This window comes from Musa acuminata, chromosome BXJ2-7, assembly GCF_036884655.1.
Source record: "Musa acuminata AAA Group cultivar baxijiao chromosome BXJ2-7, Cavendish_Baxijiao_AAA, whole genome shotgun sequence".
Taxonomy (NCBI): domain Eukaryota; kingdom Viridiplantae; phylum Streptophyta; class Magnoliopsida; order Zingiberales; family Musaceae; genus Musa; species Musa acuminata.
In genome coordinates, this window is record NC_088344.1 from 23,318,808 (window position 1) to 23,343,573 (window position 24,766).

The following is a 24,766-nucleotide window of genomic DNA, read 5'->3' on the forward strand; positions in this document are numbered from 1 at the left end:
GCATGTGTGCAGTCCGCCTCTGCGGAACTATTCCTATTCACTACGGTTTGGTTTGATGTGTCCGGTCGATGTCGCTCGAGCGAGGAAGTCCGCCCGTCGTACCTCCCAAAAGTTACACGTCATTGCCATGCACACTCCTCCGACCACATCAATGACTCGTCCGTGGAATCCCGCGGCTCTTCTGAGATCGATGCCCTGTGCCTCGTGGCGATGAAAGCGTGGGCGGCGGTAACGGTACTACAACGGGATCGGTAGAGAGGCGTGGCGTTTCGGAGTTTGCCTTCTTTTAAAACCGCCCGCCCTCTCTCTCTCTCTCTCTCTCTCGCTCTCACTTCGATCACCCACAACTCCCCCCTCTGAATCGATCGGGGAACGCAACATCATCCAAATCGTCACCGAGTATGAATCAATCTATCTCTCTCTCTCTCGTTCGCTCCTTTGATCCGACCCATTTCTTTACTCTCGTCCGTTCGTTGGTTTTCGGTTCCGATTAAGTCACGGCTATTCTGCTGCACATTTTTCCATGATCTTAATCCTGTCGATCTATTCTTTCAAGCATAATTTACTAACTATACATGTCTGATCGATGGGTTTCGTGCACGGGAATTTCTCTTTTTTCCCTCCCTTTTTATCGGTTCGACGCTGGTTCCAACTTCCAACAGAGGGTGCGCTCATAGGAACGGCTTTCCCATGATTTAGGTGAGAGGATTTGTGGGGTTTCTTTGTGCGCTTGATCTCAAGGCGTGTTGCCTGGGTCGGAAACACAAGGATTTTGATATGTTTGGTCTTTGAATTACTTGAGGATTCCCCTTTTCCTTATATTTATTTCTCGTTTTGAGCTAAACGATCGGAGAATGGTTCGCATGTTTAATTGCTACATCTAGCTTCGATTGCAGAGCCTTTTATCACTTCTTTTCTTGGATGATGGCTGTTCTGGCTTCGAATGGCTACTGCCGCCAGTACTTGGAAACCTTCGACAAAAGGCGAGCCGTACAAGATTTCACCTTCTCTGGGGCGGTCTCCGATTGCAGGTCCCCATATTTTGCAACAGCCCTCGCTGACTGTCCGGCGACGAAGAGACTCCCGCGTATCCTTGCAATGGCACGCCAGACAGAATTTGATGGCCTCGTCACCGACAATGGTGCCAACAAAATGGTTCCGACCAAGGATTTGGTGAGGAAAAGGATTCCTTCTCATCAGAAACCAGTGCCGATCAATGGTTCTAAGATGGTCGTCATCGGTGCCGGTACGAGCAAGAGGTATAGCACATCAGACCTCGTTCGAACTAAGAAGAATATAGCCCCCAAGGAGATCACTTTCACCGATGAGGTCAAAGTTTTGCCTTTAGATGAAGGTTTCAGCTGGGCCAATGATAATTACAATTACTGGCAAAGGACTATGGACATTTGGAATTTTGTGATTTCTTTACGCATTCGGGTTCTCTTCGACAATGGAAAATGGGCATATATTGATGGGTTTACAGAGGAGAAGCAGGTGAGCATCTTGGAACCTCGTTGAATGATAACGCACTTGCATATATGTGCATATTTTCTATACACCGAACGAAGGTGCTGTGGTCATTGGATCTGTGGTTGTTCCTGTTTGCCCTTAATGAATTTGATCCCTCCATTCATTACTTTGAGCGATGCTACCAAAAACAAGTCGATAGGTCAACATCTCTTACTTTAAGAACGCTTAATCCTTTATTTTCCTTTAAATTCATTGAATGCTTGAACTCATCCTCTGCTAGTTTCAGAACATGGTCTAATTTCTCATTTTAAATATACTTTGGTCATTGATGATTGTTGATGTTTAAAGTTCCTGCATTCTTACAAATAAACGCACACATTCAACTTGGGTTCCATTTTACAGAAAATCAGAAGAAGGAAAACTGCTTCATGGTTGAGAGAAAAAGCACTACAACTCGGACCAACTTTTATTAAATTAGGGCAGCAATTTTCAACCAGATCTGACATAATCCCTCGGGAGTTTGTAGATGAACTCGCCAAGCTGCAGGTAATTGGCATACGATCAATTTCCAAACTTCACTTCTTTTATGCTTGATGACGCTTTTCTAAATGGTCCCATCAGCTTTTCCTTTGATGTGCTTGATAGACAAATAAAATAAGCTATTGGCTTTATATTGTCAATATTACCACAGTAGAAACGGTTGTTTTGAGCAATCATATTTACATAGTTCCACGTATCTCAGTTACCTTCGATTATGATTGTTGAGCAAACATTTATTTTCATTCCATTTAATTGTTGTGAAACCTAATTTCCCCCCTACTCATTTTGTTTCATCTTATAATTTGCTTGCAGTTATTTTTCTAACATACTTTTATTTTTCCTAGTGGATCGCTTTTTAGTGTTTAGCGTATTAATTGCTGCTAGAAGGTTATTCTTTACAATGTTTGCAAAAATTTCATTGTTCTGGTGCTAGAAAACTTTGCTTGAGAGTCTTCCTCTAACCATGTGGCTTTATTTTTTATTTTTGCAGGACAGGGTACCTGCATTTTCACCAGACAAAGCAAAAGTTTTCATAGAATGTGAGTTGGGTTCTCCAGTTGAGTTATTATTCAAGGAATTCGAAGATCAGCCAATAGCTGCAGCAAGTCTCGGTCAGGTGTTTGATACTACTGGTTTTCCCCCATGTTAAAATTTTGAACTAGGCATAGTAATTATTCAAAACCATGCATATGAATAGATGGTGCCACAGCTTACAACAAGAACTGCATTTTAAATTTTGTTTTTTTTCCTTTTCTTTTTCCTTTCATGTGCAACTTCTATTTTCGTTATATTGCCAGTGCTATACATAAACCATCATGAAAGCATGGCATTATTATCACTAGATGTAGTTTTTTGAGTTGTTCTTACTGATGATAAGAATAATGGTCTGCAGTATCGAACTGTACCGCCGGTACGGGTACTGTAGCAGTGCACTGTAGATTAGTATAGTGCTCACCTGCTTCTCAACACACCTGTGAAGGTTTTCGTGCACTACAGAAGGTGAGCACTGTAGTACTATAGAAGCAGGTGAGCATTATACTATAGTAGTATAATGGAAAATTAGCAATTGATATTTCCATGTTATTTTCAATGTGAAGGTGTGGTTTTATATATTTATTGACCCAATAACTTCTGGGTATATATATTATGCCTAGAACAACATAACCCAAAAATCTAAAAAGTCACTAGTAGATTAGTAGTAGTCCCATGAAACAATAGATATAGTTTTGATTTATCACAATCTTCCCTACTCAAAAGCTTAGCAACCTCATTGAGAGGCAACACAATCCAAAATCATGTTCTCTAGTGGCGCCCATGACTTAGTGGTGGCTCTTGTTGTTTGATATACCTACTAACCTATTAACCACATGGCCCAAAATGCTTAAGCATAAGAGTTTAGTGATTGACTCATCTAAACCTAAATAGTAATCCAACTTTTCATCAGTTCTCATATTTGACTATCTAGGTATCACAATCTTCCTACTCAGATTTGATATCCTTGTTAAAAGACACAAATATCTCAAGATCATATGCCAAAAAATGGCTTATGAGCCTGTTTTCTAATGGTGCCTCCATACCGTGTCATTGTTTTGCATGAGGCCTCTCCCCAATGACAATGATCTTTGAGACTAGATCTTACATTTTTGTGAATTTAACATCATGTTTACTATAGAGTGATTGTTTTTGAATGGCTAGTGTATTTTTTTAGGACATTTTGATATTATCCTATTTGACTTTAATTTTTATCTTTTTAGGTACATCGAGCAGTCCTTCATAGTGGAGAACGAGTTGTTGTAAAAGTCCAGAGGCCAGGTCTAAAGAAGCTTTTTGACATTGATTTTAGTAAGTCATATTTGCACTATATTGTGTTTCGATACTGTAATAAATTGACTTTATCTGAGATACTACAATATAGTGATACTTAGATGTTTGCTTTTCTATATGGAAAGTCTAAAGAACAAATTAGCACCCTAGCACAATGACAGAAACTGTTTACTGTTTTTGCAAAGGAAATGATGCAGGGTAACATCCACCAGGAATTAATTTAAAGAGACTTGGAAAGACATGGAGGAAGAAATCACAAGAAGAACAAAAAGTAAAAAGAAAAAAGGATAAAAGAAAATAGGAGAACAGCTAGGGCAATCTCTAAAAATTTAAAAGCTGGTTGGTCTTAGCTCAGTTTGGATTTTTGTTCTGACTCATTTTAGTTACCGATGACTTATGATCTGTTTACAGGAAACCTGAGGCTGATAGCTGAATATTTTCAAAGAAGTGAGACATTTGGAGGTCCTACAAGGGACTGGTTAGACATATATGACGAATGCTCAAGGTAAGTAGTTAACAGCATTGTTCATCCTTTCTCTTGCTTTTAACAATGAGAAAAGCATTTCATATTCTTTCCTATAAAGAATTTCTGCATCTTCTGCGTAGATGAGCTGGGTACTATGATATAAAAGGATGAAGCATGCCCAAGTTCAAAGACTGTGAATGACCATAGAAACAATCTAGGACACACAGATTCAATGATGTAAATATGAGTGGTCTGGGGTTTTCAACTTTTCATCAACTTCATCATTTAAAAAGAAAATTATATATATGTTGTGAAATCAAATAATTGGTTCTATTTCATTTATTTCTATTAGATTCTTGTTTGAAATTTATAATGGCTCATTGACATGTTCCAAAGTAACCGGTTTTTAAATTTACATATTCTTGTGTTCAATTAAGTCATGCACTCCACTGCTTGACTAGAAGTTCTTTCAGTTGTGCCACTTCGAGATTCTGCATGTGCTGCATTTTGCCATAAAAGGAAAAAACTTGGCAAATATAAACTTCTTTGGTAACTGCAAATATTTTTTTTTTGAGGAAATCATACCGACAATAAGGATTCTCAGCTATGTAATTCCAGGAAATCTGCTAAATTCTGTTAAGCTCTCTTTGCAAATTTGAGACAATAAAATCCAAGATAGCATGTATTTTTATATAGCTCTGATTCATTTGGCATGTGCTTGTAATCTGTTCAGATTCATGGCAATTGCACATGACATTCTTGTTTCTCACTTTCACTTGGGAGTCAAATAAGTTTATTATGAAACTATTTTCTGATAATTTTTATTTAGAATTTCTTGCAATCTTGTGTTTCAGGATATTGTATCAAGAAATTGACTATATCAATGAAGGAAAAAATGCTGATAGATTTCGACGGGATTTTAGAAACTTAAAGTGGGTCCGTGTACCTGTATGTTTCATTCACTGATGGACCTTTGTATTTAGCTTTCTTTTGGTCTCTCAAAGGTAGATGATCACATCTGAATACTAGTCTGAATCTAACAACATATATGTCTTCTGTTTTTAGCTTATATATTGGGATTACACCTCAAGAAAAGTGCTGACCTTGGAGTATGTTCCAGGTACGTTTGCAACATAAACTTAATTTTTTGAATATGATACACTTTGAAGCATGCAAGTTTGGTCACTTATGGCTGATCATGTTTCAGATGTAATTGACACTGGGATGATGATGAAGCACTAAACTCATTCATGCTAAGTTTTAATTTTACAGCTTGAATTTGACACTGAAGCTTGCTTTTTTTGGGTAGGAATAAAAATAAACAACTTGGATCAGATAGATGCAAAGGGCTATAGTCGCTCTCGGATTGCAACACGTGCAGTAGAATCATACTTGATGCAGGTAAAGAGATTCATTCTTTTTAATTGTATCAATTACTCAATGGCACTTTGGAATTTTAAATTTTTTTATAAATGCCATTGTATCTCTTAAGCCAGTAAAAGAGACATAATCTATTGATTATATTCTTAACACTCCTTATCAAATGTGGGTGGCAGATAGCTCAATGGAACATGTGTAACTTAAATTAATTAGGGATATTTTTCTATTATAAGTATGTCTCGGATAAGATTCGAACACAGGACCTTCAGCTTTGATGCTACCTTCAATTTTTTTATCAACGATTTAAGCCAGTATACGAGACAACAATCCCATATTCCCTTTTCTCAATGCTTGTTTTCTTTTTTTATGCTTGATTGCTTGATAGATTTAGCAATACTTCCTATTTTATTTGGGGTAATCATGGTAGCTATAGTGCTTCTGGCCTTGTATCACTCAAATGCTAGGAGGACTTGTCCATATCACTCAAATGCCAGGAGAACTCATCCCATAACTTTGTTTCTAAAATGTGTGTGTAGACATTTTGTGTTTGAATCCTGGTTCGTACAACCAGTGGCAAACGCTGGTTCATAATGTATCAAACTGGGAGGCCATTTCACTTAAAACTAGCAATTATGCCCATAATGCTTTACTTACCATGCTTGCTTAAGAATTTACTTGGTCATTAGATGGTGGTATAATGATGCTGATGGATTTTCATGTCTGATACACAGTTAAACTGATTTACACTTAACTTGCTTTTACCTTTTGCCAACTCAGATATTGAAGGCTGGCTTCTTTCATGCGGATCCCCATCCAGGAAATATTGCTATTGCAATGGATGAGTCACTTATCTACTATGATTTTGGTATGATGGGTGAAATTAAATCTTTCACCAGGGAGAGATTGCTTCAACTGTTCTATGCAGTCTATGAGAAGGATGTAAACAAGGTATTGACAATAATAATATTACCATGCATGAAGATGATCTGTCATTTGTTTAATTGAGGTCCTCCTCCTATGTGGAATGATCTTTTGTATATAATGTATGGCATCTTGCATGCTCATTTCTAGCTTGTGATATCATACATGCCTTTTACAAGAAATTGCCATATTAAGAGTGGTTTAGGTACATACTTCAATATGTAACATGTTACCTTAAAATTTGATTTCAAGCAAACAACTTGGGTATGAGATGATGTGCTAATTCAGTAGTATATGACAGATGAGCCATGTTTTAGTATAGTGTAACAATAGCATTTTTTTTGTGTGTTTATTAATTGGGTATTGTAGTTCATTCGTGCTAGCAAATTTATTAACTTTTTGTCGCTTGCTAACTTTTTGATGAACTTCTCTGAAAAATCAAATTTTGTAATAATTTTAAATTAAAAACAATTTAATCTAGATATAAATTTATGAAATGGTAATTCTCTGTTTGAATATCTGGTATGCAAATATTTACTACTAGGAACCTTCCCCAGAACAATCTATATTGGCTTAAGTTGTAGATTTGGATTCAGTAATATCTACATGTGCTATAATTGTAATTCTGACATCAAAGGAGTGCCTTAGATGCAGTAGTTTCTGGCATTAATTAGCATCCTTGGATTTATTAACAATTTTGGATTCAACAATGAGTGTTACACAGGTTGTCAGATGTCTGATTGAACTTGAAGCACTTCAACCAACAGGGGACTTGTCATCGGTTAGCAAAGCCTGCTAATATTCTTAAATCCCTCTTCATCTAATGATAACTACTCAGAGTGAATTTAAATTCTTGTACATTCTGATGATTGTTTAGGTGAGGAGGTCTATAAATTTTGTATTGGATGGTATTTTGAGCCAAACAACCGATCATCAGCAGACTGTTGCAGTAATCGGTGAGGTAGGCTGCATTAGTTGAGGAGTCCTGTACATATAGTGCTAATGTTTCATACAGGTGAATAATTAATAGCTTTTTGTAGGACTTGTTTGCCATAGCAACTGATCAGCCGTTCCGCTTTCCATCCACCTTTACATTTGTCCTGAGGGCATTCATGACCCTTGAAGGTGCATTCTTACATCCAGAGTTGCATACTAAATGTCTTTCATCATCTTCTATATTCTCTCTGTTGCATTGATAATTTTGTTATGTCATCTTAAATCGATTCATTATTCATCTGAGATGTTGTAGTACTTGTGCACTAATTCGTTATTTATCTTAAATCGAGTCCTTTTTTTAATGAACTTAAGTGGATCAATATATACTTCAACTATATTAATCCCATAAAATGTTACTGAATACCTGAACATGTTCAAAGTAACTCAGCTTTAAACTAATGATGTAGGTTGGATGTGATTTCTGCTTTTAGTTACATGAGTAAACCAGGATAAATTTCTGTCATAGCTAGTGGATTCTGTTATTATTGTAACATTTGTAAGAATTGCAATTTTGTTATATGGATATTGAGAGAGGGCTTACTATTGATTACTGCATGTAGTTATCATAAGCAGTACAGATACTTTGCTTCAACAGAAGACAAATATGCATCTTCTTTATCTTCTACTTTTGACCTGCAGGCATCGGATACATGTTGGATCCAAAGTTTTCCTTTGCAAAAATTGCTGCACCATATGCTCAGGTAAAAAAAAGGCCATTCTTCATGCCATAATTCAACTTTTGGCATTAGTTTCTTTGTTTCAGCTTTCTGTATTTGCAGCATCATTGTAGAAGGCTGCTTTACGAGATTTTCTTCACACCTTCCTGTTACCTTATCTTCCTCTTAGAAAATATCTTCATGCATTCAATATTTCGTAAGCTCCTTACCCTCTATATATATATATATATATATATATGTATACTCATTGCCGTGGCAACATTCCTGATTCTACTGCACATCCTCTGTGACCTTAACATTTCAAATTAATCATATGTATTCATTTATGTTCTCCTTAAATAAGATTCCTTTCATATATGACGGGATCCAATGGGCAACCAAATTCTCATATCTATGTTGTATCATGTTGTTAATCCCTCAGGAATTACTGGACATACGACAGAAGCAACCTGGTGGGACAGAACTTGTTGAGGAGATACGAAAACAAGCTAATGACGTATGGCGTTTTGCAACTTCTTCTTCTTGTCTTGATAGTTTCCCTCAGTGGTGTCTTTGTTAGACATTCTTTATTTCCCTGAACCTCTGTTATAGATGTTTCATGTCGAATATAACCGATCGGTAGTTTGTTCTGCCTAACAAAGACGACGCATTGCCAAACTGCAGGCCAGAGATCTTACTATCTCAATGCCGTACAGGATCCAGAGAATAGAAAATTTTGTGGGCCAACTTGAATCCGGAGACTTAAAGCTTCGCGTCAGGGTGCTCGAGGTATCATTATGAAATGCACAGTCAGTCATTTTGTGTCAAATAATCTACATTTAAATTTTAGCAATTATGTATACATAACACATGCACACACACTAACACAACGACCATAAGTGAAGGTGATCGTTCTCATGTGAATATTTGCCATCCCCCATAAGTCCATCAGAGTTTATGTCTGTGCTCATTTAGGCCTGTAGAAAAATACGACTGATAATAAAAGTAGCTTCATATGTAAAAAGCTAAATGTTCTGAAAAAAATTAGGTTTCAGTAGATGTGAACTTGAGTACGGACAGCAGCAGGATAATTTCCTGCTATAAAGCAACCATGAAAATGGAAGAGAAAAAGAAGCAAGCTGCAGAAAGGACATCTTTTTTCCTTTTGTCTTCACTAATAGAGATATATCTCCTCACTGCATCTGTACACCCTTTTTTTTTTGTGGAGAAATTTGCACGTTATACTACTAGTGAGCGCTTTCGGTAGTTAACCAATGCACGTTTTAGATGAACCTGCATTATCGTTACTCTATTCTTTTGTTCTTTTCTTTTCCCTATTTACCACAAAGCTCATATTTTTTTCCAGTCTGAAAGATCCGCAAGAAGAGCCTCAGTATTGCAGATGGCCACCATGTGCTTGGCTCTAAGTGGAACCCTGCTGAATGTCGGCGTCACATTGGGCAGCCAAGGACACCAAGCCATTGCAAACGGATCGTTCATTGGTGCTGGTAAGAGGCCGATTCAATATGTTCTATGAAATCGAACCTGTTGGCTTTTATATTATTGTTCAATCGAGCCTTATATTTTTAGCATTAAAATTATTGATTATTTTTTCCTCTGCAAAGAGTAAAAAAAAAAAAGAGGTACGTATTGTGTTTTCATGAACTTCGCTTGGATTCAGTTCCCACTGTATGGATCTTGCAGGTATTTTCCTGGCACTAGCATTCAGATCCATGGGAAAAGTGAAAAATCTCGAAAAAATCGAGAAGATGATGTGATGATGATCCCATCTGATTCGGTCTGGAAAATTTCGAAGAAGTTTAATTCATCCCACTTCATCAAGATGGTGATTATTTTGATGTGAATGTCAATGCGCATCGGTTGCTAAGAATCATGAGCCAGTAAATGTATTCCCCTAATTTTTTCCCATGTACAAGTTCAATTAAGATGCTTAGACGTGTAATCAATTGTATATATTTTCCCTGGCCAAAAAACAGGTTTTCACATCCATGATTTCAGAAATTTTCATAGAACAAGATTGTTGATATTTTTTTAATATTATTTGCATTGTTATATACATAATGATTGAAAAAATTATTTGTTTAGAAATTTACATAAATTTTCGTAAAACATTTTTTTACTATATGAAAATATCATTTTATTTTACATAGCAATGCGTTCACTTTGTTGGATCTACTTGTCTTATTTTTACGCAAGGGTGCAAGCGATTATCATGATCGATCATAGGCAAAGAAGGGGTGTGGCCCGATTTTACTCGTAGCTTTCGTAACTAATAAAAAGACGTAAAAAAAAAATCGTAAAGATTGTATCTTACTCTCATCGTATCTTCATCATTATTAGGTTCGATAAAGACGAAGGCTAATGGAGATTACTATATCTTTATTATTGGATAGGTCCAATGATGATCATTGAAACTCTATGGAAAGATATAAGGACAACGACGACCGTAATGATTACAAGTCCGATGAGACAATAGAAAGGGAAGTGATAGCGGAGGGTCGGGTCATATCATTTATGAAAAAAAATATACGTCGAATTTCTCAAAGATGTAAGGATTTTTTTTTTTTTTGAAAATTCGCCGGAGAAAGATTTGGCCTCGAACGGAGAGGAGTCTGAGTCGGATGATAACATGTCAGAGCCGATCCGACTTCGCTCGTGACTCATGCCAACAACACTCCCTCCCTCTTCCCACGTGCGCAAGCCCACCTACCAACCTACCTCCCTACCTACCACCATCGACCCATGCAAAGCACTGAAATAAAAAGAAAAGGACAATCCACCACTACTCCACCTTTCCTTGTGATCAGATTCAACACATTAATCTGTAGCCGGAGAAGACCTTCCTTCCTTCCTTCCTTCCACAGAGATTAGATTCGGTGCCCAGTGGTGACATGAATCTGTTAGCGCGGTGGCTGTCCAAGTCATGATCAACACCTTTTTTTTTTTTCTCGGTTTAATTAAAGTGGACATTTAGAAATGCGAAATAATAATAATAGTAGTAGTAGCAGTACTACTACTAATAATAATAATAATAATAATAATAATAATAATAATAATAGCAAGGAGTTGTTGCAATTTTGAAGTATGTACAGAGTGCGAAATGTACGACGGCGATGGATCCCGTCCCGCTGCCCCGCACGTGCTGGGCACTACATATGTGGACCACCCTCGATGTGGTCTACTCCTCCTCCTCTCGGGCCGACGAAGGTGAGCTCTTCCTCCTCCGCCTCCTCTTCCTCCTTCCACCCCTCTCCCCAAAAACCCTAACCCATCTTTCTCTCTTTGCTTCTTCCTTCTTTTCTTTCCCCAGATCTCTGTTACGCTTCCGCATTGTGCTCTCTGTCTCCTGGTCTCTTCTTTGCATTTCACCCGTCCTTCTTTCTTTCCCCCCCCTTCTTGATTCATCCTCTTGTACGCACGTTGTTTCTATGATAAATTGTTACATTTGAGCTGCTTTTTCATTTCTTTGGCATTATTTTAATCAGATTTCTTGTTTTATTTTTATTTTTTTTTGTTATTTTGGGCGATAAACTTGGCGTCGCTTTTATTTGTTGTGGTTCTGCAGCTTCCTTCTTGTTTCCCTCTTTCTCTATGTAAATTGCTTCTATCATGCCATTTAATTGATTTCTTCTTTGTCTTTTGTCATCTAGAATGATACAACTTTGTATCATTGCTTTTGGCGTTTTTCTTAAAGAACAAATATTTGCTTTAATCTAGTTTGGTTTCGGGTCCAAATATGAGTCTCGCATGATTTGTTTCCCATGCACATGTAACTACCGTTTTGATCTGACGCATAAACATATTGAGGTGGTTGCACTGTTAGCCACGCGTTAACTGCAGCTTCCCGTCTTCTCTTTTCGGTTCTGAGTTTATGTTGCTTGACTGACTGATGGAGTGATGCTTATAATATTTCTTCTTGTTGTTTTCTTTTAAGACCAGAATAGTGGCTTGTATTAATTATCTCACTTGGATTTGTTGACGGAGGCAACAATGGCTTCAGATCTGATCCAACCAAGAGGTAAACATATTGCAGAATAAACCATGATACAACATTAGTTTTCGCCAATGAGTTCTATTTAGAATTGCTTTCCTTTGTTTATATACTTTACGGGATCTTAATGACACAGACTTTAGCGACCAGCCATAACAAGTTGAATCATTTTCCTGATCCATTAAGATGGTTGAAAGCTGTCTGTAATTTAGTGTGCTAACAAATTTATATTCATCGAATCACTAAGATTTTCGATACCTGAAATATTTTCCCTATGGAATGTTATGGCTGGTCTAAATGATCTAGTTCAACAAAGATTCGGGATATCATATCTGTAATTTGTAACTGTTGCAGTCTGTTTTCATTTGATACCTTAGTGTTTGGGTTAATGGTCATGAACTAAAATAGAAACCGACTCAATCTGTGCTTATGTAATGTTCTGAAGCTACCGTGATAGCTCGGGAAAATGCTTTTATACTTGCTGGCAACACCAGTGTCAGTATTGCCGGGCTAAAATGAGTTAATTTTCTCAGAATTGCACAACGCTGACTACGATCGGCTAGTTAAGTCTGGACAATTTAATTGTAAAGAATAAGGTCAACCCGATACAGTTTTGCTGTTGTTTAACATACTTAGTATGTGTCAAGGGATGTATGCTTCATTTTCCAGATCTATCACAACAAATTTTTTTTTTCATCGTGGACAGATGTATGTGTTGTTGGTGTTGCACGAACACCAATGGGTAGCTTTCTTGGTGCTTTGTCTTCTTTGTCGGCAACCAAACTCGGATCTGTAGCGATTGAATGTAAGACCTATATAATTTTTTCCTACCTTCTCATCTTTATACCCTCCTAATCCGTTCGATATTCTGAGATATTGTCCATATTGTTCAGGTGCTCTTAAAAGGGCTGGCATTGATCCAGCACTTGTGCAAGAAGTCTTTTTTGGCAATGTTTTGAGTGCAAATCTTGGGCAAGCTCCTGCTAGGCAAGCTGCACTAGGTGCTGGAATACCAAATACTGTTGTTTGTACTACCATCAACAAAGTCTGTGCATCTGGAATGAAGGGTACAATCTTCATTAAGATTTACCTAAATTTTTTGGCTGGCAAGTCCTATGCATTTAATGATTATTTTATATTCACAGCCACAATGTTTGCGGCACAGAGTATCCAGCTGGGTATCAATGATGTAGTTGTGGCAGGTGGCATGGAAAGCATGTCAAATGCCCCTAAATATGTTGCAGAAGCAAGGTTGGTTGTTTATATGACTTTCGTCCTTCCCTGATGATCTCTCTACGGTATTCACTGGAAAATCACAGCTAAATTTCTGCTCAAAATTTGTAGATAATTTTGGGTGTGTTATGATAGGTAAGTCTAAAAGAAACTAAAAAATTACCCGTGTAACATATTCAGTTCATGGATTATTGTTTTCTCTGTGGAGTATCAATGATTTGGTGATTGATTAAGATAAAACAAGGTCTTTTCACATATTCCAAATGGTAAATTATAAAGAAGTTCAGTAATTAAAATGATTATGTATGTTATTAGTGAGATATGGGGAACTTTAGTAAGATTCTTCTATTCAAAGTTTTGATTCTGAAAGCAGTCTCTGCCATCATAGTTGATAACTTTAATTGCACAACCACATATAAAATTTCAATGGTCGATGTGCAAGACTATATTGGTACTTATGAAGACAACAGAATTCTTTGTTTCATTCTTTTTCCCTTCTTTCTTCAACTAGCACGACAAGTTTCGTCATGCCTTCTTCTGTCGATTTTGCACATTTGTGTTCTCCATTTGGTTGGCCTTCTTCTGACAGACTGATTTTTCAAGTGAAAATACATGATTTTACCATTCTCCATTGCAAATTTTATGCAGAAAGGGTTCTCGATTTGGACATGATACTCTAGTCGATGGAATGCTTAAGGATGGTCTTTGGGATGTATACAATAACTATGCCATGGGAATGTGTGCTGAACTTTGTGCTGATCATCATTTGATAACAAGGGAAGAGCAGGTAATCCATCGTCACTTACCTATTCCGTACCTGGTTGTTCAGCATTTTTGTTCTCTGCATAATATTTATGCTTTTTCATGTGAACAAAATCAAGTATTTGGTAAAATCGTAACATTATCCATGTGCCTTGATCTTCAAGGAACTGTTTACAAGTCATGTATTTGTTAGTAGAGAAGGTTTACTGGTCTCTTTGAGATTTATTTTTGATGTCAGCAAACCTCTTTGCACATATTTGATGTTACTGATAGCTGATGCTAACACACAATGCTTGTGTTTCATTCTAAATACTGTTATATTTATGTTAATGCATCTTTCTCGAACATACAGCATGTGATCAGTTGTAAGTGGTTGGCTATGTCCAACCCTTGCTAAATTTTCTTCCTTTTTCTGCTTGATATTTCTGTCATACTAATGTCTAATTCATTATGCTCAGGTCTATTAAAGCATCAATTTTTTTCCAGCTCCAGATCTGTTAATTCCCCAATTAGTCCCATGTCAAAGGTGGATGGTGGGTTAGGTTACTTCCTATCATTTACGTTGTTGGGTTAGTAGGTCTATCAGGTTGGACTGTGACAATTGGTCCAGAGCAACTCTGTGGGTGTTTGACATATGATGTTAGTTTGAATTGTCTATTGATTTATTTTCAACATGTAAACATTCTTTATATGTTTCCATGTATTCTTTTCTGATATATTTTTTACTCTGGTAAAGAAAGGTAGTAATGTGTAATATAATGATTTCCTGGACAGTTCTGTGGTATTGGCAATGTGGTCTATGTATTGTGGTTTATCTTCATAGATCACAAAATTATCACATTTGTATCTTCTTTTGTTCATATAGGATGATTATGCTATTCAAAGCAATGAGCGTGGTATAACTGCAAAGACTAGTGGTGCATTTGCATGGGAAATAGCTCCAGTTAGTCCTTCTATCTCTAGTAAATTGTTGCTGAATATCGTAGGCGAGAAGTTGTTCCATTTGTACTATGCTTTTCAGGTTGAAGTATCGGCAGGCAGAGGAAAACCATCAGTGATCATTGATAAGGATGAAAGCCTGGAAAAGGTAAAGTCACTAAGCAGGATTGCTTGCTTTAATCGATTAGCCTGTTGTATTTTTCTATAATTTCTTGTTTAGTACCTTGATTTTTTTGTTAAAATGGAAAGTAGGGTATTTATTTACCTTTTCTTTCGAAGCATTGAGTACTCTGTTTTATCATGTAATAGTATGCTGCATATTTTTCTTCATATTGTTCTCTTTTCCATAATCCAAATTCTTTGATTCACTATTGGATGTTAACCCTGCGTCATTTTCTATCTACTTATTTCTCTCTTCTTTGAGTTTGCTAGTTTGATCCTGTAAAACTGAGGAAGCTCAGGCCAAGTTTTAAGGACAATGGTGGTACAGTTACAGCTGGAAATGCATCTAGTATCAGGTAATTTTGACTTTTCTTGACGTCGCTGTTGCATTCTTGGGGATAAAAGTTTAAATTGAAAAGAAGCATAAACGTACTACCAAGTATTTCCTTTTCTAACGATCTCTTGCACTGTTCATAGAAGTTGCACTGTAGTAGTGCACTGTAGCAGTGTTATAGTATAGTACACTGTTGCAATGCATTGTAGCACTGCAACAATACAGTTTACTGTTGTAGTGCACCGTTACAGTAGCAGTACAGTGCATCAGTACACTGTAGTAATGCACTGTAGCAGTGCTAGAGTGTACCGCTATGTCACGAACGGTCGTCGCGCACCCACAACAACTCCGTTCAACGAACCGTTCGTCGCTCACACCCGCATGTACAGCTGCTTGACAGCATGTTTTCTCATGGTTTTGGGTCATTTTGCTTGTAAATATGTAAGTTCGAACAAGCTGCAGCGTTGCAAAGCGATCGCTCACCGAACCGAGCAAAACAGCCCCAAAACAGCCCAAAACGGCTCTGTTTTTGCGTGCCGCGGGAGGTGAGCGGAGTGCTGCCTCCGCTCACCAAAATGTCAACCATCTCAGCACCCAGGAACCCCCCGGGTGGCACATGGCTGGATGGGGCTTCGGTTATATACCGGGCGTTGAACACTCTTTCGCAAGTTCGTACGTGACCTTTACGGGAACTTGGTTTTGCGCCCGGGACCAGGTGAGCGGCTGTTTGTGGGCTTACAGCTGTTCGTTCATCCTTGAAAGCCTTGTTTTTCTCCCTCTCCCTCTTTTCTCTTGTGCACACAAGGTGTTCGACGATTTGCTTGTAAAGCTTCCCTTTTCGCGAGACTTCGGGACTTGTCCGTTGCTCGTTCTTTCGATCTAACTTTCTTTCTCTTTTACAGGTCCTTCGGGACCTGCGAGAGGTTACAAAGTGGCTGATCCTTGCGGAGCAAGATCGCAAGGGCGAAGCGCGACTTAGGCAACGCAAGCTAAGTTCGCGTCTTTGCCACAAGGGTGACTCGCGACTTAGGTAACGCAAGCTAAGTTCGAGTCTTTGGCCGCAAGGGTGCCTCACGCCTTAGGCAATTCCAGCTAAGGTCGTGACAGCTCGGTACACCTGGATGTACCGCTCAGTACACCGTACCGGTACTGGTACCGAGTCAAGATCGAAACACCGGTACGGTATGATATTGCGAACCTTGCTGATATATGCATACTGTCCATGACATGGTCCTGAAAACTGAAATGGTGGTCCACGAGTATGGCTTAGTTTTACCTTTTGTTGCTGGACATCGTGAGTGCTTTTAAATCCACCATGTCATGTCGTTTTTTATGTTTAAATTGTTGTTATCTCAATCTAAAGCTTCAGTAGAAGTGATTATGTATTCCTCACCCTTCTATCCGAGGTTGCAAGTTTCTGTCCAAAGCCCCTACCACCAGTCCCTGGTCACATTGGTATGCATCTGGTATGTACCAACATACCAACACATGGTATGCTAGAATTCCGATGGACACGGACCAAAGAGAGAGAGAAGAGGAGGAGGAGAGGAGGAGAAGGATGAGCAACAGAGGAGGAGAGGAAGAGGGCTGTTGAAACAGTGATTGACAGCTGTTTTGGCTGTCAACAACAGACTGTTGACAATCAACAGCTGTTGCCAGCCTGTACAAAAAGAAAAACTAGTTCAAACCAGACCATGCGTAATTGCCTGGTTTGGGGGTCGATCCTATTTGGATCGGTAAATAACAGTTAGAACACACCAGTTCAACCGAACCTTGCTCCTACGATTGTCAACTCGTTGATAGCCATGTCCATCACATTTTCATATGAACAGTTCACTTTCACGTCATTGCTATTACTAATTGTAATATCTTTGGCATGATGTGGGAATTTCATTTTGTTCCTTGTTCTCTGAAATCTGAGTATGATCTGATTCTTATTAAGATTCACTTGAAGTGTGATACTAGATTAACCAGCTAAATTTTAATTTTAATCTTGTATTTTATACCATTTGATGTCTTCCCTTTGATTTGATTTTTATCAGTGATGGTGCTGCTGCTTTAGTCCTAGTAAGTGGAAAGAAGGCTCTAGAACTGGGATTGCAAGTGATTGCAAAGATCAGAGGCTATGCTGATGCTGCTCATGTACAGCTTATTAAGATTTAGAAAGACTATCTCGTCATGGCTATGCATGATATATAATTTCTGTGTGGCTTGGGAGACTTATAAATTTATACAAAGATATCATATTTCATCCTTTTTTTGAAGGTGTCCTATAACAATAGAGGCTGAGTTGAGTTTTCTTAGACAGGCCCCCGAGTTATTCACAACAGCACCTGCACTTGCAATTCCGAAAGCTATTTCAAATGCTGGCTTGGAGGCTTCTCAAGTAGATTATTATGAAATAAATGAAGCTTTCTCTGTATGTATCTGCAGTTGCAGTTTCTCATAATTTTGCTCAATCTCATTTAATCCTAATAATCACACTATCCAAGCAGACTAACGCCTGGTTCTCCTTGACAGGTCGTCGCCCTCGCAAATCAAAAGCTTCTTTCGCTCCCTTCTGTGAGTCCTGTGGATTTTATTTGTATCTTTAAAAGCTCAACCGTTGGAGCTTTACCCATTTCTTTTCTTTGCAGGAGTCTATATGTATCATGTTTTGACGTTACTTTATTATGTGACACTGCCCTGTTTGCTTATTTACCCATAGGATAAAGTTAATGTTCATGGTGGGGCTGTATCCTTGGGACACCCTCTAGGTTGCAGTGGAGCTCGCATACTGGTCACCTTGCTAGGGGTATGCACCAAATCTTGGCAGTCGGTTGTTTTTCTTCTTGATCTGATGTTGGATGCTCAGTTTTTGATGTCAGTACTCGCTTTCATACATCTCGAGACTGGTGTTAGATGTTATTGATTTAACAATTACTATATCTAAATGCCAAAGATTAGGTTTATTTAACAATTTACTGATAAATAATTTCATGTCAGAAGCATACACTCTCTGATCAGCAGTTATTAGCTTTCGTTCTTAAATTTTGATAGGTTTTGAGACAAAGAAACGGCAAGATTGGAGTTGCTGGTGTCTGCAACGGTGGTGGGGGAGCCTCTGCACTCGTTTTAGAGCTCCTGTAGCTTCATTTGATCCAGTAAGTTTCCCACGTATCGTGATATATTTTTCTCTAGAATATTAAAATTTTGTTAGGAGCCAATGTATCGAATATACCAGTAGAATCAAAGATGGATACTGAGAACCAAGTTCCCTATAGCTCGGTATTGATCTGTGTTCACTTTAGTATTCTTTCAAGTGACATCAGTAGGTATAGATAGATAGATAGGTCCACCATATACAATAGATAGGTTCACTTTAGTATTTTGAACCTTGACGATAGTAGCAGTAACAACATGCCCACTTAGTAGTTTTCATAGGTAAAACATACGGAAATTGATCTCTGAGCTAATATTCTGCTTTCATGCCATTCTTCTACGGCCTGCACGAGTGACTTGCACTGTTGCATGTGCATCTACAAATCGACTTACAACTTGTTCTCACGTAGCATTTGCCGAGAGAGCAAGCAACCTAATTCATATTTATCTGACGACTCAACTCCCCTAAATGAGTTTTCTTAATGTGCAGCAGGTGTGTGTGTGTCATCTGGCAGCGGAGCGGAGCCTTCGTCCTCTATCCTCATGGAAATTTTCTCTCTCGCTCCATTTATTTTTCTAGTTGGCGAATGTTGTGATCCACTCCCAGAAACATCTTTGATCTGAGAAACATATTTTCTCATCATCGGAATAAATTCATTTTCTTTTTTTTTACATTGATCACTGCACTGCATACTAAATGGGATGCAAAATATATGTTGGTTGGAACCGAGATTTCATTCGAATGCCTGATTGGGGAAAATGGAATATGTGAAATTCGATAATGTTCCTCGAAAAGAAACAAAGGGAGAGAAGTAAACAAAACAAAATAGAAATCGATTCCTGCCTTTTGAGTCCAAAGAGAAAACTTCATTTCTTTGAGATTTCTTAATAATCATTTTGTTTCTTGGGGGTCGACCGTCGCTGAATAATAATAATAATAATAATAATAATAATAATAATAATATTATTATTATTATTATTATTATTATTATTATTATTATTATTATATCGGCAATCCTCCCACCACAAACAAAACAACCCGTTTGCACCGTTAAGCTGCCGCTACCGCTTTACCCGCTTCGTCGCCGTTCCGTTCACTTGTCCGCACCCGTCTTTTACGAAATCAGTCCCTTTCCTCGTCCCACCCGTAACGGAACCGCCCGTTTCCGTTACGGCCCGCATAACCACGTAGCTCAGCCCATCTCCCCCACACTATAAATACCGTCTCCGACCCCCAAGCTATTTCGTCCTTCACGATTCTCCCCCCTTTCCCGCTTCGTTTACCTCTCGCCCTCTCCCTTCCCTTCCCTTCTCATCAATTCCTTATTCGTCACCGTAAGACCATGTCGGTAAGTGCTGATTCGTTTCCCCCCTTCTCTTTGCTTGTTTTGATGACCCTATGGATTGTTTGCAGATGTGTGATTATTTGGTTGGTATTATGGGATTAATCTCGTTAGGGCTTCGAGGTTTGATGGCTGAGATTGGTGGACGAGATTTGCATCGCTCCTCTTTTCTCCTCCTATTCTCTTGTTTGCTCATTGCCTATCGATGATTTGGATCGTTATCTGGGTGTCGATTTAAACGTTCCGTTGTTTGCAGCTGTGATTTTGGTTTCCTTCTGTGCGTATTTTGAAGTTTGCCTTAATCCGGTAGATATGGCAGATATTCGTTACGTCGATGTTTAGGGATTCTTTCAATGTTTTTCGCTTGCATTTCGCGAGGGATTCTACCTTATTTGATCCGAAATGTGATGGATTTTCTTTTTTAGTTTGTGCTTTTAGGCCGTAAATCAAGATCATGAGGTCTTTCTTTCTTTCCTTTAATCCTTATCCACTTTTGGGCTTTCTTTATGTCTTGTCGTATAATCCTGAAATAAATGCTTTCCTCTGGATACTTTTTAAATGTCGTTGGTGAAGTATCGCCTCTCTCTTTGCTATCCTGTTTTCAGCCCCCCCCCCCCCCCCCATATAGATCACCATATGGTGCTTATCCACATTCGGGTAGTTGTGGTTTTATAAGGTCGATGGGGGTCATACTCGATGGTGTTCGGCATTATTCCTCAGAGGCATGTGTCAAATGCCAGATTATATTTTGACCCATGCTGATGAGCATCGAATTTCCTGCATTTACCTATATGAAAAAATTAACTGCAGCGTAACAAGTCCAAAAATATAGGCAATTTATGAAGCCATGATAAGCATCCATTGAATTAAACAAATTTTTGGATCGAATATATAAGCTCACATGTTTTTATAACCGAGTATGATCTTAGCGTAGAAGTAGCCAAAGATGTTGCTTTGGGGCTTTTAAAACTTTTTGAAAATTGATCGGCCACATGCTATAAGGTTTCACAATCCAGTTGATGTCATTCTGGATTAGATTTGGCCCAAGCTGGCAAAAACCTTAAGGTTCATTTTCAGGATGAGTAGTAGTTCTTCGTGCAATGATTGCTGATTCCATCAGCCACTCTTAATTGGTTTGTATATCCCAACTATTTGGGGTAGGCTTCATTTATCTTTTCATTCCATCGGATTCTATCGAGGGCAATATCCGATGTACCAATTTAGAATAATTTTATGGGTGGATCAGAGGAAGACCAGTGCAATCTTGGTTTGAGACAATAAGGATGGTTTTCATAACCTTTGACTTGTAACATTTCCCTACGGTTAGAACAAATTTGGAAAATTAACCTTGTAGTTGGGACAAAATAGTAGCAAGCCCCATTTTTTTTTTCTTTTCTTTTTTTATGCCTCGACTTGGCTTTTGAGTGTGATGCATTAGATGCAAATACCAAATTTGTACACTGATGGAGTCTATTCACATATTTATTTGTATTTTATAATAAAAATAATGTCTAATTCTTACCCGCAATTTTGTTTTCGCATGTGAGGTTGTCATTACTTTTGTTGTGCATCTCACATATCAGGTTATGAGAGGGCAGAGAGGACTTTTGGTTAATGTAGCTGAAGTGATTAGTGGCTCATGGAAATAATGAGATACACAATCTTTATGGGTATCATCCAAACAGAACCGAACATCATGTCCCAATCCCATGTTCTATGTCGTTTTGCTGTGGAAACTCTTCACATGATAAATCCATCAAGATCATCCATGCTGGGGGAAAAATTGAGAGAGAAGGGAAAAGGGATGGGGATTCCCTGCCTCCTCTCGATTTTCCTCGGTAACTTTGTAGCAATGAGGCAATGATTTGCCCAAATTTGGTTGGATATGGGTGGTTCCATCATCCAGGAAATGGGACATGAAGCAATTAAACGCTTTCTTTCTTTAGAAGAATGCCTCTGATACGAATGAAGCTTCATTGCCTCATGGCATCTTCATCATTGGTTTGTGTAAATGGACTTCAACATCATTCACTTTTCATTAGTTATAAAAAGAAAATGCACATTTGCCAGCATTTATATTTGAAACTTGATATGCACTGATGAAACAAGACGGATGTTATAACATTTGAAGCCTGCCATATTTCAGTAATATCCAATTGGTAATAAATGTGTTTGGTTTTCCAGGAGGACAAGGGTCGGCCCTTGCCTAAGTTTGGCGAGTGGGATGTCAACGATCCTGCTTCTGCAGAGGGGTTCACTGTGATCTTTAATAAAGCTAGAGATGAGAGGAAAACAGGTGGCAATTCACGTGAAACGGACTCTCCCGGGAAGGGAGGAACAGCTTTTAAACATGGACCTTATGCTTCCAAGCCTAATGCTGTAAGTACTTTATGAGCATCTCATGTTAGGCCCGTTATTATCTCAATTCCTTATTCGGAACGTTGTTGTTATGTGTTGAAGTTTTGATGGTCAACCTGCAGTGCCTAGATATTATATATATGGCTTGTATAACCATTTGAGCGTTAAGGTGCTTTTTTGTGTTGTGTGTCTGCAGAAGAAATGGTTTTGTTGTATGTATGCAGCACCGGAAGCGTAAGGAGGAGGGTTCATGTGACCGACAAGTTATGGTATTGGATGTGTTCGTTTCACGTCATTTTCAAGAACCAGGAAGCGCCTGGTCCTGTGATCATCTGATTATATTAGAGTTTGTTGAAGGTTAGATGGCATGAGTGGGCAAAGACCGGAAGCAAACTAGGGGAAATGAGATGAGATGAGATGAGATGGGAGAAGCTGGGAATTATCTTTATATATATATATATATATATATATATATATATATAAGAATATAAACATGTACTAAAGGGGGGGGACGTGTACTCAAAGTTTGATTTGTCTAATTCTATTTCAAACCTTTCTGGAGTGCTGCTGTTTCCATGTCTTATGGCATGGTTCTTTTAGAGCTGGTGGAATGAATCTGTTGCAAATTGAGTATTGATGATGATATGCTGCTTGCCCGCTACTATTTATTTCAGAGCTAACTGTATAATAATAATGAGAGGGGTTTATTATGTTTGATTTAACATAAACCGACGTCGACTGCACATATATGTGTATGTATTATAAACGGTAGGAGGAGGATGATGTGAAAGAAGAGTTGGCATTCCTTTCTAAATGAGGTGTGTATTTATTTAATTGGAATAAAGCGGCGACATGGGAGCCGATGTCCCAGTAAAGTACTTGTGGTGCAGCAGTAGGATTTGTTTTATCTTTTTGTGAATCACTCAGCAAGAAGCTGCTTATGGGGTGGGTGGTCGAGAGGCAGGCACGAGATAAACAGTGGAGATCCCAAGTCTCAAGCTCAGGTTGCGGGTCGAGGAACCCCAAGTCTTGACGAATACGATGTTTCTTTAATGCTTCGGACACACGGATCGCTTACCTTTCCGCACGAGCGAGCCATTCCAACCATTAAAAGGCACCGATCCAGCAGAACATCTCCGAATCCACCACGGACACAAGGCTGGTTTGCTACTGCTCTCACTCACACCCACGCCAGTCAAACAAACGCAAAAGGGGCTTCACGACCAAATCGGGCCACCGATGACCGCGGCCGGGAAACCCTACGGCACCATTCAAGAACAACAACGGACTCATCCATTCTTCTTGTCGTACGAATATATGAGGGACGATCAGCAGCGTTCGGGCGAGTTTAGAGGGGCGGGGCTTGGTTTGATCACCGCTAGGTGATGTTACCTTTCACTCTTCAGCAAGAAAAAAGGCCAAAATTTTTTTTTTTGGGCATCAAATCGTGCTAGTCTGATGGCGGTATTCTCACCTGTCGTCAGCGGATCCTCCAGCATAAGTCTACTCGAAGTGACGTTATCGTGCATCAGCTAATAGGAAAATGGTACAAGAAGAAAAACTTCGAATTGTGTGAATCTGATGGTTGTACACACACCGGAAGGTGAGGGGATTTTCATAATAGATCTGGTATGATCACCGTCATGTATGCTTACCTAACATCTGCAATCAAGAAAAGTGGCCAAAAAAAATTTTTTTGGCGTCAAATTGTCCAAATTCGATGACGGTATTCAGACCTGAAGGTAAGCGGAATTTCCGGATGAGGTATGTATGATATGATCACGACAGGTATTGTTACCTCATGCACACGAATAGAATCTATACCCAAAAAATTATTTTTCTACCTTCTTCATATCGTGGGAAATGTTGACGGTAGTATTCTCACCGGAAGGTGACGGGATTTTTCATAAAAAGATTTTCCAGAAGGTGCGCGGTATGATGAATGATCAGGGGGATGTGGTGTAGTAAGCTTCCGCTTCCGGGTTAGATTCGTGCGAATAAAAAAAAAATAAAATAAAAGGGTTGAGCGGAGTAAAAGTCAGGGAAGCAAAGTGAGATGGGATATGAAGGTCAATAAAAGATCACTACGAATCTGAATCTTTCCTACGACTGCGTTTTAACCTGTTGAGCTCGATCCCATCCTCGTCGTGCCTGCCTCCAAAGACACAACAGACCAAGCAAGGAGTGAAGAAGACACGGGGACCGACACCCTTCGCCGCAAAACACATC

The 24,766-nt window shown here is 38.7% G+C and overlaps 3 protein-coding genes across 7 annotated transcripts; all 3 read left to right on the forward strand.

Moving 5' to 3' along the window:
- The first annotated feature begins 241 nt into the window (after positions 1–241).
- Positions 242–10,257, forward strand: LOC135585728 (protein ACTIVITY OF BC1 COMPLEX KINASE 7, chloroplastic-like). 3 transcript variants are annotated; one of them, XM_065117621.1, is made up of 19 exons: positions 263–399; positions 663–699; positions 897–1,494; positions 1,873–2,016; positions 2,501–2,626; positions 3,765–3,852; positions 4,246–4,339; positions 5,155–5,248; positions 5,366–5,420; positions 5,610–5,701; positions 6,458–6,628; positions 7,326–7,382; positions 7,479–7,562; positions 7,642–7,726; positions 8,237–8,298; positions 8,696–8,770; positions 8,938–9,042; positions 9,620–9,761; positions 9,958–10,257. In XM_065117621.1, the coding sequence occupies exons 3-19, from the start codon at positions 922–924 to the stop codon at positions 10,029–10,031; spliced, it is 2,121 nt and encodes a 706-aa protein (XP_064973693.1). In that variant the 5' UTR covers positions 263–399; positions 663–699; positions 897–921; the 3' UTR covers positions 10,032–10,257. The 3 variants fall into 3 exon arrangements, with proteins under 3 accessions (XP_064973691.1, XP_064973693.1, XP_064973692.1); XM_065117619.1 differs by lacking the exon at positions 663–699 and having other exon boundaries at positions 242–399; XM_065117620.1 differs by lacking the exon at positions 263–399 and having other exon boundaries at positions 419–699.
- A 1,230-nt stretch (positions 10,258–11,487) lies between these two features.
- LOC135617433 (acetyl-CoA acetyltransferase 2-like) lies at positions 11,488–19,508 on the forward strand. 3 transcript variants are annotated; one of them, XM_065117624.1, is made up of 15 exons: positions 11,488–11,623; positions 12,214–12,292; positions 12,972–13,070; positions 13,159–13,332; positions 13,411–13,516; positions 14,147–14,285; positions 15,126–15,203; positions 15,282–15,347; positions 15,632–15,717; positions 17,738–17,837; positions 18,004–18,114; positions 18,216–18,257; positions 18,403–18,489; positions 18,735–18,851; positions 19,330–19,508. In XM_065117624.1, the coding sequence occupies exons 2-14, from the start codon at positions 12,265–12,267 to the stop codon at positions 18,822–18,824; spliced, it is 1,206 nt and encodes a 401-aa protein (XP_064973696.1). In that variant the 5' UTR covers positions 11,488–11,623; positions 12,214–12,264; the 3' UTR covers positions 18,825–18,851; positions 19,330–19,508. The 3 variants fall into 3 exon arrangements, with proteins under 3 accessions (XP_064973696.1, XP_064973694.1, XP_064973695.1); XM_065117622.1 differs by having other exon boundaries at positions 11,489–11,623; positions 18,735–18,838; positions 19,327–19,508; XM_065117623.1 differs by having other exon boundaries at positions 11,489–11,623; positions 18,735–18,838.
- A 536-nt stretch (positions 19,509–20,044) lies between these two features.
- On the forward strand, positions 20,045–23,170 carry LOC103981191 (protein NOI4). Its single transcript, XM_009397828.3, has 3 exons — positions 20,045–20,185; positions 22,364–22,558; positions 22,734–23,170. Exons 1-3 carry the CDS (start codon positions 20,180–20,182, stop codon positions 22,773–22,775), a joined length of 243 nt encoding a protein of 80 aa, XP_009396103.1. The 5' UTR covers positions 20,045–20,179; the 3' UTR covers positions 22,776–23,170.
- The last annotated feature ends 1,596 nt before the right edge of the window (positions 23,171–24,766 follow it).

What these genes read in the sequence shown, in the direction of transcription:
- LOC135617433 (XM_065117624.1), top strand. Translation starts at nt 12,265, where the DNA reads ATGGCTTCAGATCTGATCCAACCAAGAG. An exon ending in CGGATCTGTAGCGATTGAAT is followed by an intron (nt 13,071 to 13,158) that starts GTAAGACCTATA and finishes CATATTGTTCAG; the next exon opens with GTGCTCTTAAAAGGGCTGGC. An exon ending in TGATAACAAGGGAAGAGCAG is followed by an intron (nt 14,286 to 15,125) that starts GTAATCCATCGT and finishes TTGTTCATATAG; the next exon opens with GATGATTATGCTATTCAAAG.
- LOC135585728 (XM_065117619.1), top strand. Translation starts at nt 922, where the DNA reads ATGATGGCTGTTCTGGCTTCGAATGGCTACTGCCGCCAGTACTTGGAA. An exon ending in GGTTTACAGAGGAGAAGCAG is followed by an intron (nt 1,495 to 1,872) that starts GTGAGCATCTTG and finishes TCCATTTTACAG; the next exon opens with AAAATCAGAAGAAGGAAAAC. An exon ending in TACGAAAACAAGCTAATGAC is followed by an intron (nt 8,771 to 8,937) that starts GTATGGCGTTTT and finishes GCCAAACTGCAG; the next exon opens with GCCAGAGATCTTACTATCTC.
- LOC103981191 (XM_009397828.3), top strand. An exon ending in ATGCTTCCAAGCCTAATGCT is followed by an intron (nt 22,559 to 22,733) that starts GTAAGTACTTTA and finishes GTGTGTCTGCAG; the next exon opens with AAGAAATGGTTTTGTTGTAT.